Here is an 11,533-nt window from a genome sequence, read left to right as displayed (position 1 = left end):
GCTAGTTGCAGGGTGGTCCACAGTAGCTGGTTGTGCGGCTGGAGCCTGGAGGTGGAGCTACTTGAGTGATAGGCTTACATGTAGTAACTCTTTTTTGGCATGGGGTGATATCTTTGTTTTTATACTAGTATACAGTGACCTCTATTTTGTATATACTTGTACTTATTAAGGATATGGATACCTTGTTTTTATATTTAGTGACCTTAGTTTATAGAAACCATTAATATAGTTACCTTATTTTTAAATATAGTGACCTCTGTGCAAGCTTTATCAAAGTTGATATTGTAACCTTGTTTTTATATAGAGCGACCTTCATGTAAATGTTGTCAAAATTGTTATAACTTGATGTAGTTTGCTTATTTTTGTATGTAGTGACCTGTGGATAAATGGTGTCAAATTGATATAATTATCCGAAGTTTATATATAGTTACCTTATTTTTGTATATAATAACCTTAGCATCATGAAAATGGTGTCATAAACTCAAAGTCGTTATAGTTACCTTATTTCTGTACATAGTGACCTTTATGTAAATGGTGTCAAAAACTCAAAGTCTATATAGTTGCCTTATTCCTGTACATAGTGACCTTTATGTAAATGTTGTTAAAATTGATATAATTACCTTATTTTTGTATATAATGACCTTTGTGTAAATATCGTCACAATTGATATAGTTATGTTATTTTTATATATAGTGACTTTATGTAAATGTCGTCAATTTAGATAAAGTTACCTTATTTTAGTATGTAGTGACCTTTAAAACGGTTGAATTGATTATATGTAAGGTTGGAAAGATCTTAGGGCTTTTACACCGTCTGATCTTTTGTGCTATTAATTGAATTTTAAGATAAATTATAATCTATATGTCAAAATTTAAAATATATCATTGATACAAAAAACTACTTCCTTCACTCCAAAAAATATTATGATATAAAAAATAAATTTATATGATATTTTTTGAGAATTATAATCTAATAATTTTTTGAATAAAATTATAATTCAATTTGTACCTCTGAAATATTGGTGTTTTATCGAAAATAAAACTCTAAACTATAAATTTTATCATAAAAATCCAACCAAATAGGATTCTAAACTAACCTTTTATCTTATGAAGTCTATTTAAATCTATCCAACGTGGCGCGACACTTGACGAAAAGTTGAAACTCCAAGTGTCGCTGCCTCGTGACCTGGCTAAAAGTTTAGCTTTATATATTAGGATGTCCGGGTTTTTTTTTTATTGAATTTTAAGATAAATTTTTAATTTATATGTCAAATTTTAAATATACCATTGATACAAAATTAGTTAAGAATTGATGTGCTTTTGTGACGATTTGCTATCTAGTAGGCATGTAATGACTAATAATAATGTTGGTGGAAATGTTCAATTTAATAAATTAAAAAAATAAAAAAAATAGAAAAAATAAATAAATAAATTTCAAATCCCATTGAGTTGACCCGAACCCAAAACTTTGGGCAAGGGTAGAACATTTTTTGACTCGTAACCTGAAGTGACCCAATACGAGATGACTCATGAGCCACCCTAATTGACAGGTCTACATAGTAATAAAATTCTACTCCCTCCGTCCCCTTTTGATAGTCTCTTATGGGCAATTTTCACGGGAATTAATAAACACAAATAAGAATAGTTAAAATACATTGAAAAGGTAAATTGACATTGGGTATGCAAAAAAGTAAAGAGAGAAAGTAATAAAAGTACATGGGAAAACAAAATTTACATGGGAAATTTAAATTTGCACAAGTATTGTTACAAATTGGAGGGAATTTTGGTAAAAAATTAATATTAATGGTTGTTGGAAAAAGCAAATGAGGTGAACATTTTGGGACTAAAATTTGCCCATAAGGGACTATCAAAAGGGGACGGAGGGAGTATTAGATTGTGAAGTATATTATTTTAACTGATTAGTACATATATATTATAAATGGATGTTTTGCGCTTTCAACTATTTTCTTCGCTCAAAAAAATATTATGATATAAAAAATAAATTTATATGATAATTTTTTAGAATTATAATCTAATAATTTTTATGAATAAAATTATAATTCAACTTGTACATCTAAATATTGGTATTTTATCGAAAATAAAATTCTAAATTAACAATTTTATGCTAAAATTCTATTCAAATAGAATTCTAAACAAACATTTTTATTTAAATCTATCCAATGTGGCGTAACACTTGGCGAAAAGTTGGAACGCCAAGTGTCGCTACCTCTTGACCTGGCTAAAAATTTTGCTTTATATATTAGCTAAGTTTTATGATTGGAAATTATAAAAAATAATACCACTTTTTAAGTGATTAAAAGATTGACTTGTTTTTGGCTGATCACTTAAAAGGTTATATTACTTTTGACAATTTTCCTTTTTATTTTTTTTTAATTTTTTTTATAATACCACTTTTAAGTGATTGAGTAATTTTTCCTTTAGTTGGTGAGATACAATAACTCAAAAGAAAGTACTCTAGTTATACAATCTAGCATCTCCTAAAGCATATTTTATACCTTAAAACAAAATGATTTCAATTAGATTGCACAACATACTATGAGAATTGAACCTGCATGCTACACGGTACACGCTCATTATTCCAAGCGATCTTATAACATAAAATCATTCATCTTAAAAAACAAGAAGTAACAAGCCATTGTAATGGTGATCACAATGTATCTAACTATCCACATCATAACCGGATTTGGGAATATATTAACAGAATAAATGATTGTTTGGCAAGACAAGGACAACTTTAATAACAACATACATGTTGACTTTCGTTGATAAATGAGGCGACACTTTCAGTCTAATGGCATGAACCCGTCTACTACTAAAAATTACCTTCAACAAAAGACATACAAGTGAGTACATGAAAAAAAAAAAATCTGAAATTCCTATATTGGTGCCGTGTTGCAGACTTCTAAAATAGGCTATGAAGGCTTCAGCTCCTAATATACACCATAACAGCAGGTGCCAGAATCAATTATTATGTGAACGGAGCCAATATTTGGCACCAACACCACCTTCATTTAGCAAATAAAATTTACATATTAGCAAAAATCAGAGTGCAACTCTTCATCCTCCAGAAAATGAAATACAGGAGATCTATCTTGGCAAAGGGAATCAGTTTATCACGGAGAAGACGCGAACTAGTTTCTAGAAAGATACAAGTTTAATAAGAGGGTCAAAGGTCTTTCTTCTAAAACATGAACAGGAGTTGCAGAAATCAGTATTGCTCCCAGCAAGGAGTTAAAAAATAATCTTAGGTATTAATAGGTTATAAGTCTTAATCAGTTCAAATAAGCTTTATGACAGTGGCTGGGTTCCAAATGTAAACATCAAAAAGAACAGAGAGTTTAAGATCTAAACATTCCTGTTAGCTGCACCACATTAATGGTAAAAATAGTAAATGTAGGAAACTTGAGGTAATACCTCAACATGGACAGGTGGTGATTCAGGTTTTCTACAGCCTGCAACTGGTTCGAAAATTACATGATGACAGTGAGGCATGAAGTCCATTGCCATTATTTCTACTTCTCCAGTAGCAGCACAGGTGGCTAAGAAATCTAATATGGAATATTATTCTTTGATAATTGAACGGTCTTATAATAAGTTCACTTACAAAAAAGTTCAGGCAAAGAATGGATATTAGCGTGAATATTCCTCATTATTATCCTGCAATCCATTGAGAAGAAACTGGCTGACTACCCCTTTAGAATTTAAATATGTGAGGATGACGAAGCCATGTAGGGGGGTCAAGAAGAAGAAAGTGAGAAGATAAAAAAAAAAAAAAAAAATGTTGAATAAAAGCTGCATGTCTCCTTCCTTATCCAAGGATTATGAATCCATCATACTCATCTCATCATATTTATCTATCTATCCATCATACTCATCTCATCATATTTATCTATCTAATAAATCATCCCTTTTAAGCTTTTATGGTTAACCCCTCTCTCACTAAAAAAGCATACTTTCCTTCTCCTTTACACCTCTCTGCAATAGAAAGCCAACCAATGATCGGCAATAAAAGGAAATAATGGTAAAGGTTGTCACTGTTTGCTGAGTGGAGGCTGTATTTGATGAAATATCAAAGCTTAACTGTTAGTTCTTAATACTTATTGGATCTCTTGAAAAAAAAAAAAAAAAAAAAAAAACACGACAAGGCTAAAACATTGAGATCTCAAGACAAATCTAGGAACTCATAATACTTTAATGATAAAAGATTATTAGCACTTAATAAAATTTGTACTTAAAGATATTGTTCGTTTAGAACCTTCTAAGAGACTGTTTCGTGCAAGAAATCTTATGTGTTCAAAAATAGAAGTGTATGCTACAACTCCATATTGAGGCATGCATACAAAGTTACAAGAGTGAGACTTTAGTATTTTAAGATTCAAGCATGAATATTTTTAGAATGATCATATATACATACATTTATAAGTAATATTTCCTCTAATCTGTCTTAGTTGACGTGTTTTTTTTTTTTTATTTTTTTTTTTATCACGTTTGCCAATGCACAAGTTCAACGATTAATATATCTAATTATCAATGAGTAAAAATTATACAAAAGTTATTAATATGAAAATATAAGTTGAGACAATTCTAATAAGATCCCACGTGATTATGTTTTATCACACCTATAAGGCTATAAATCACAAAAATTAGCCAAAGACTCAAAGTAGAGTTTGTAAATAGTGTCAAAAGTCAAAGTGAGTCAACAAATAAATAACAGAGGAAGTACTTTATACGTATGTAAAGTTTGATTCTATCAACCAATTATGAGTCAACTAGTAGCCTTGATAATCTGCTTCATTTTCCTGTTATGTCAACTAGTGCCTCAGAGTTGAGATAGCCTTTTTGGATGTCTCAATATTGGGAAAAATATTCAATGTCTTCATGTCTTCTCAAATCAAGTTGAAAATATTGGCTCCTAGAACCAAAAGACAACTCAAATTGGTTTGATTTCATGTAGAGTTTAACCATCATAATTAAACACAGGACATATTGCTACAAGTCCTTCAACCTAAAAATTTGCCAAAGGATTTATATACACTTCTACTGAGTATCCCAACTCAAAAGGTATTATGTCAACAAAGGATGTCTTGTCCAAGGAGGATTCAAACTTGACATTTAAGATGCTAAGTGAAAATAAGGCTGGTGCTTAAATATATTCAACTCATTAGGTAAACCCATGGTTGCAAAGAGAAGCTATTTAACTAGATCTTTGCAGAATGTTATCAAGGTAACTGTAATTCTGTAATCCTAACACTTTGTTTGGATAGCAAAGAAGGAAGGAAAGGAAGGGGAGGGGAGGGAAAAAGGAGGAAGGGAAGGGAAAAGAAGAGGGGGGGGGGGGGGGGGGGGAGGTGAGCTCCATTTTCCCTCCAAATCTCTCTAATTTTGAAGGGATTATGCTTATTAAAGAGAGAGGGAAAATGGATCCCTCCCTCTCCTACCCCTTCCTTCCCCCAACCCGTTACCCAAACAAGAGAATTTGTCCCCCTCCCTTTCTCTTCTCTTCTTTTCCTTTCATTTCTTTCTATCCAAACAAAGTGTAAGTGAAAATTAAGGAGGCTAAGCCCTAATACAAACCGAAGGATCCACAGACACCTGCTGATGACAAAGGCATGGTCAACAAATATGGGTGCCACTCACAAGAGTCACAACCACTATTATACAACTATATAAAATATTTAATGTTCAAATTACCACTTAAAAGCACTAATAATTGCAAAACTGTTTTTCTCAAAACCAGTATGAAAAGTTTAGTTTTGGTTGCATCATTTAATTTAAAAAACTCGCATCATAGGAAAAATGGACGTAATTTCACTGGATAAAGAAATGATATGCATCATACAATGAAGGAAAAATTATGCCATCTATGACAACTGAGTAACTGACACGTGAAAAAGGAGGACAAGAAAAGAGAATACCTTGATGATGCAATCAAACAGTATTTCATAAAGCAGCTATACATGATCTCCACCACAGAACTTCAGCACAAGGAAAAAGCTAGTCATCAGCGCTCCTGGTGCTAAGGATTCATGGCAATCAACTCATTAACGCCACAATGCCTGATGTCAATGACCATTGATTTCTTAAACGGATGTATTATGTCACAGCAATCCCGGCGGAGTGCCTTTGCCTGAAATGAGACAAGTCTGTAGTGTAAGAAAGCAAAGACAAAAATCATAAAGATAAAGAACAGTTGAACAGCAATAAAGTCTCAACAAACGGTACCAAAAGCTGAAATCTCTCCCTATGCAAGACAGAAAGTATTACCAGTCCAGCATTGTGCTGTAGCTTTTTGTAAAACACTTTCACATCTTTTAGGTTCTCAATAGCATCAGGTCTAGAGCAGCTATGAGAATTATTCCGCCTATATTTGCTCCAGACTCTTCCTGTCCCGGAAGCAACATCTTCCAAAAAGAAAACCACAGGTCTTTTACATGGATCCTGAGGATAGTCCCTCGTGTCAAAAACATATTGGTTTGGTATATTGATGCCACGCCTTCTCCAAGGCGTAAAAGATCTCTGTGCAGCAAGAATATCCGGGAGAAGTAGATGGCCTTCAAATACTTGAACAGCATAGCCCCAAGCAACTGAAACAGTCAAATTACTTGAGTGATCATAGCAAACTGTTTGCTGCAATATTCTACCAGGATCAGCACGTACAGCCTTCAAAAGGTGTTGTACTGCCTCTGACCGGTTCTTGTGAGGGAAAATAGGCTCCACAATCTCCAAATGATGAAGAGATATTAAAGGTGACAAAGGATGAGCAGTAAGCAAACCAAACAAGTCTCCTCTGACATCGAGCTGACAAGTGAAAAAACAGAAATTCAGTCACTCAACTCGTTACCCAAATAAAGCTATAAGAATAATGAAAACACAGACTCCAGTCAAAAGTGAATGGCATAAGGCAATCAAAACTTATATACAGAAACTTTGACCAAAAGCATCTAATGTCAATTGGTTTAAACAAATAGCATAAACAAATAAGAGGTATATCTCTCTGCTTCATAATTTTGTTACTATAATATGCATTTCTATGCTACAATGAGTGGTACTACTGTTATTCGCCAAAAAAGGGAAAAAATAAATAAATAAATAAATAAATATAAATAAAAAATAAATAAATAAATAAAATAAATCTTAATCCTAAGGTAAGCTCCAGGCCTCAATCTGCCTATGTATTGTAGGCTTGTTGCTCATCAGCAGGAAAGGCAGTAGGGAGTCTATTCATTGGCTTTTCTCCCAGTAGAAGCTAGTTTTGCCTATGTTATCTATAGACACCTATAATTTGTTGAGAATCATAAGAAGTTGCAGAACAATTTCTACTCAAAAAGGTATAAAGAAATAAATGGTGGTATTTGATTAACATTTATCCTTCATTACATTGGCTTGCTTTGATTTGACAGATTTGACTAATTTGAGTGTTAAGAACAACAATATAAGATTTGGCACAAAGCTTCAATTAATGAAGTCACAAAAACTGCTAAGAAATAAAAAGGGATCCACAAAGTAGAGTAACTGCGGGAAGATAATGGGATAATGCTCCATTTATGCTCATACCCTAAGCATTCTAGATTGCTCATAGCTTAGAGCCTTAGACCAATGAAGCAATTTCATTTAATTAGATATACATAAATAAAAAATAAAATAGATATCCTGGCCTTCTATGAGATACTTAAGTCCATATTAATTATGCTTCGGGTGTAGTACAAAGGAGATAGTTAAGCTCATATGCTACTGTTCTGTCTAACTGTGTACAGAAAATAGCTAATAGCTATCACTCATGAGTCATGATAGAAGGCCAGGTGGTCCGTGGTTAGAGAGTACCAACAGAACTCCACCACAACAGAAATTTTGGCTACATGATGAGTTCACAAAGTGATAATTCAATCTTTCAAATATGTAACATCCTTTTCATACTCATCAGAATCACGCATATGACCACATGCCAACAATTATTTAGTAGATATAAGTAAATTACTAACAATCCCATTTGAAGTCATAAATCATCTACTTCCTCAATTTTTATTTACTTGACTCATAGACTTTGTCACAATATTTAAAAAGAGATGTGTAGTTTGTGACCCTTGCTGCACATGGCTTACCTTATTACCCCAAAAGTTATTCTCATGTGCACTTTATGAGGGTAATTTAGAGAATTTATCTACCAAAAGCTTACCAAATATAGTATGGGTCAAGTAAAATGACATTTCTATTCTAGGAATGTTGGTCAAGTAGATAGAAACAGAGGAAGTAAGAGATATGAATTCAAATTCTTCTAACCCATTCTTTGTGAATAGCATCACTTCATCCTTAGGAGTAATTCAAATTTGGAATAAATAGATGAATTATAGAATAGTGAAATTCAGCAAAACAAGCCTAGAAATCAATAACAAAAAACAACTAACTAAAATTCTATTTCATATTACAATGCCTTTTTAGCTTGTTTTAGTAACCATTGAGGGCAGAAAGAGAAGAACAGGTGCATTTGGAAGCAAGGACCCGATCATGGACTAGCACAGATTCCTTTTCATACAGGGGAAAAGAAATGATAGAGATGACAAGAAAGATCACTCCTAAATGTGCATCAATTTTGGAAGGAATGATCGCACCCTACACTATAATGAAATACTTTTATGGAAAAAAATTAAATAAAGACAAAGGATATGTATCCAACTAACAAGTACTAAGCAAAATCCAAGATTAGATCTCAAAAACAGGCTAAGAACAATAGAACACTAACCCCACCTCTTAGGAACTTGAAGTAAAAATTTAATTAATTAAAAGAAGTGACTTCATTAATACATTACATAATGCATAGTAGTTATAGGGCTTATTTTACAAAATCTGTTAAAGCTTCACTAGGAAGTTATAAATGGAATACATTTTATTATCCTAAACAATATCAACTAAACAGTTATTTCCTTTTAAAAAAACATAATAAAGATTATAAGAACATTAATTTTAAACAAAATATTAGAACTAGCTACGTACGAATATGAAAAATAGGTCCGCAATCATGGCAATTCAAAGAACAATACACGAAATTCCAACATTCCGAAAACAAGTCAAACCCAAGCACATTGTAATGAGCAGCTCATAAGAACACAGAACAAAATACTAGTACTAGGCTACTAAGAACAATCAGCTCCTAATCAAGTCAATTCAAATTTGACAATTCCAAAGCTATTCACATTGTAATCATAATATAAAAGATACCATCAATCTTAATCATACCTGATGAAACCCGGGTTCTCGAGTTAACTCGACACCTAGCTCGTAAATACAAGACGAAATCCGATGATCACTCCCATACAAATGGGGGTAACGCATCAAACAAGAATCCAAAACCCTACTCAAAGCCCTAGCTAAAGGAGAGCTAATAGCAAACCCACCCCCACCATAAGCCATCCCAAAAGTCATCCTCAAATTCTGCTCCGAACTCTCGGAATTACACCCAATATAATACCATTTCTCATGATCATACTTAGACAAAACACCCACCAAATTCTCAGGAACAAAAACAGTGTCATCATCCCCAAACACGAACCACCTGACATCAGTTTCGCCGCGATCAAAGACTTCCTTAACAATTCGAGCGACACGAACAGCAGAGCGATGACCGCGGGGGAAGGAGTAGGGGAACCGGGAGGTGTCGGAGGAGACGAAGTAGGGGAGAGGGGGAGGAGAGAGAGGAGGTTTGTCGAGAAATAGGAGAGCGCGGGTGGTGTTGGGGGAGTACCAGAGGGAGAGGAAGGGGAGGCGGCGAGAGAAGGAGGAGGCGGAGGATGCGACGGAAAAGAAGAGGTGCCGGAGAGTTGTGGCGGGTGGTGGGGTGGTGGAAGAGAGGGAGGTGTGGAGGAAGAGGTCGGAGATTGGGGTGGGGGGAGATGGGCAGTGGAGGTTAAGGAGGATGTGGTGACGGTTAAGGAGGTAGAATGTGGAGGTTGTGAAGAGGAGGATGAGGAGGAGTTTTAGGCGGCGAGCTGGGAGTTTCGCCGCTGAATTTCGCATTTTTGTTTTTGGAATGAAAGAAGAGTAGACTGTTGTCGGGGAATCTTGGTTGGCGGAGAAATATAGGTATATAGACATAGATCGAGACCATCGAGTCAAAGGACAATGTTAGTAGGACTTAGGGAGTTAGGGGTGGTTGTTCTTGAATCTCGAGTAAATCAATATGAGAGATTGAGAGTAGCGTATGGGAAAACATATTCAAAATTTCAAATTTTGAAAACAACACACTCCACACAGTCCATAGTACAAACATTGTAATGCATTAATTTTTAAGAATTTTTCTACTAATATTTATAGTGTTTTTATACGAGATTTCTCTTTGTTTAAAAAATGGGAATCTCGATCACTTAATCACATGTCCAATTTTTCCTTCTCTCTCTTCCATTCCCATGTCCACTACATCCTTCTCTCTCCTCCATTCCCATGCCCAAGATCGACCACCTTCGCGGATCTAAAGTGGCCAACCGGCCGGGCAAACAAAAGACACCCTAATAGCAATTTCTGAAAATTGGGCCTAACAAACCTCTTAGGGAAAGAGATACGTTCATGTGGGTGGTGTTGCCGCGGTAGAATGGTGGTGCTCGGTCGGTTGGTGATGCTAGAGATTTGCGGTGGTCGACTGGTGAAGCCGTGCGGTGGTCGGGTGGGGTCGATTGGTGAAGGTAAAGGCCGTGCGGTGGTCGGTTGGGGTCGATTGGTGAAGGTAAAGGGTGTGCGTTGGTCGGCTGGTGAAGCTAAAGGTGGTGCGGCAAGTAATACTAGAGGTTGCACGGTGGTGATAAAGGGGAGAGAAAGGGGGTGTGGTTGATAAATTTACAAAATTACCCTTGGTGTGGCTGTTAAATTTACAAAATTAGCCTTGAATATTAACAAGTTTTGTTAATATAAGATATCAATTTGTATTTTCTCCACTTTTAGATGTCATCCATAGTCTTACTATTGCATCACCTCTGCCACCTTCTCTTACACCCCCCCATCATATCTTAGGCTCCTCCTCCATAAGGTTTTTGTAAACTTAATTTTGATGGCTCAACCAATCAGAATTCTGCTACTGCAGGTGTGGTCATTCGAGCCAAGCAAGGTAATCATGTGGCCAGTTGTACCTATAATTTAGGCTCTTGTCAGGCCTTCCTTGCAGAAGTTATTGCCCTTCACAGTGGACTCCTTTTTGCTAGGGAATATAATATTTTAAATATTTTTATTGAAGGCCATAATCTAACGATTACTAATATTTTGTAGGGTCATTTCAGCTGTTCATGGAAACTTCATCTTCTTATGGAAAATACTAAGGCTATTTTGGACTCTTTCTCGAGCTTTCAGGCAAGATATATCTATCGGGAAAGGAATCGGGTAGCAGATTATGTTGCCTCTCTCGGTCATTCTACTCCGACTCATCAAGATATAGATCCTTTTTTTTTACCCATGAGATATAGATCCATTTCTAGATAGTAAATTTTCTTATTTTTTACTCCTTGATAGATTAGGTCACATTCTTGTGAGAAAAC

The 11,533-nt window shown here is 34.8% G+C and overlaps 1 protein-coding gene across 1 annotated transcript; it reads right to left on the bottom strand.

The window, feature by feature from the left end:
• Positions 1-2,675: 2,675 nt before the first annotated feature.
• Positions 2,676-10,123, bottom strand: LOC145587619 (uncharacterized). Its single transcript, XM_081644348.1, has 4 exons — positions 9,252-10,123; positions 6,285-6,818; positions 5,936-6,147; positions 2,676-3,025 (listed from the first exon to the last, which is right to left on the bottom strand). Exons 1-3 carry the CDS (start codon positions 10,104-10,106, stop codon positions 6,037-6,039), a joined length of 1,500 nt encoding a protein of 499 aa, XP_081500474.1. The 5' UTR covers positions 10,107-10,123; the 3' UTR covers positions 2,676-3,025; positions 5,936-6,036.
• Positions 10,124-11,533: the final 1,410 nt, after the last annotated feature.

The sequence above is a fragment of the Chenopodium album genome, chromosome 17 (assembly GCF_948465745.1).
Source record: "Chenopodium album chromosome 17, dcCheAlbu1.1, whole genome shotgun sequence".
Taxonomy (NCBI): domain Eukaryota; kingdom Viridiplantae; phylum Streptophyta; class Magnoliopsida; order Caryophyllales; family Amaranthaceae; genus Chenopodium; species Chenopodium album.
Note: the sequence above shows the minus strand (reverse complement) of the source record. Positions and strands in the feature narration are given on the sequence as shown.

Excerpts from the sequence above, each read along its gene's own strand:
- LOC145587619 (XM_081644348.1), bottom strand. The coding sequence starts at position 10,106 with ATGTCTATATACCTATATTTCTCCGCCAACCAAGATTCCCCGACAACA. Across the intron at positions 6,819-9,251 it reads GAGAACCCGGGTTTCATCAG|CTCGATGTCAGAGGAGACTT; the intron begins GTATGATTAAGA and ends TTCACTTGTCAG. Across the intron at positions 6,148-6,284 it reads TACAGCACAATGCTGGACTG|GCAAAGGCACTCCGCCGGGA; the intron begins GTAATACTTTCT and ends GTCTCATTTCAG.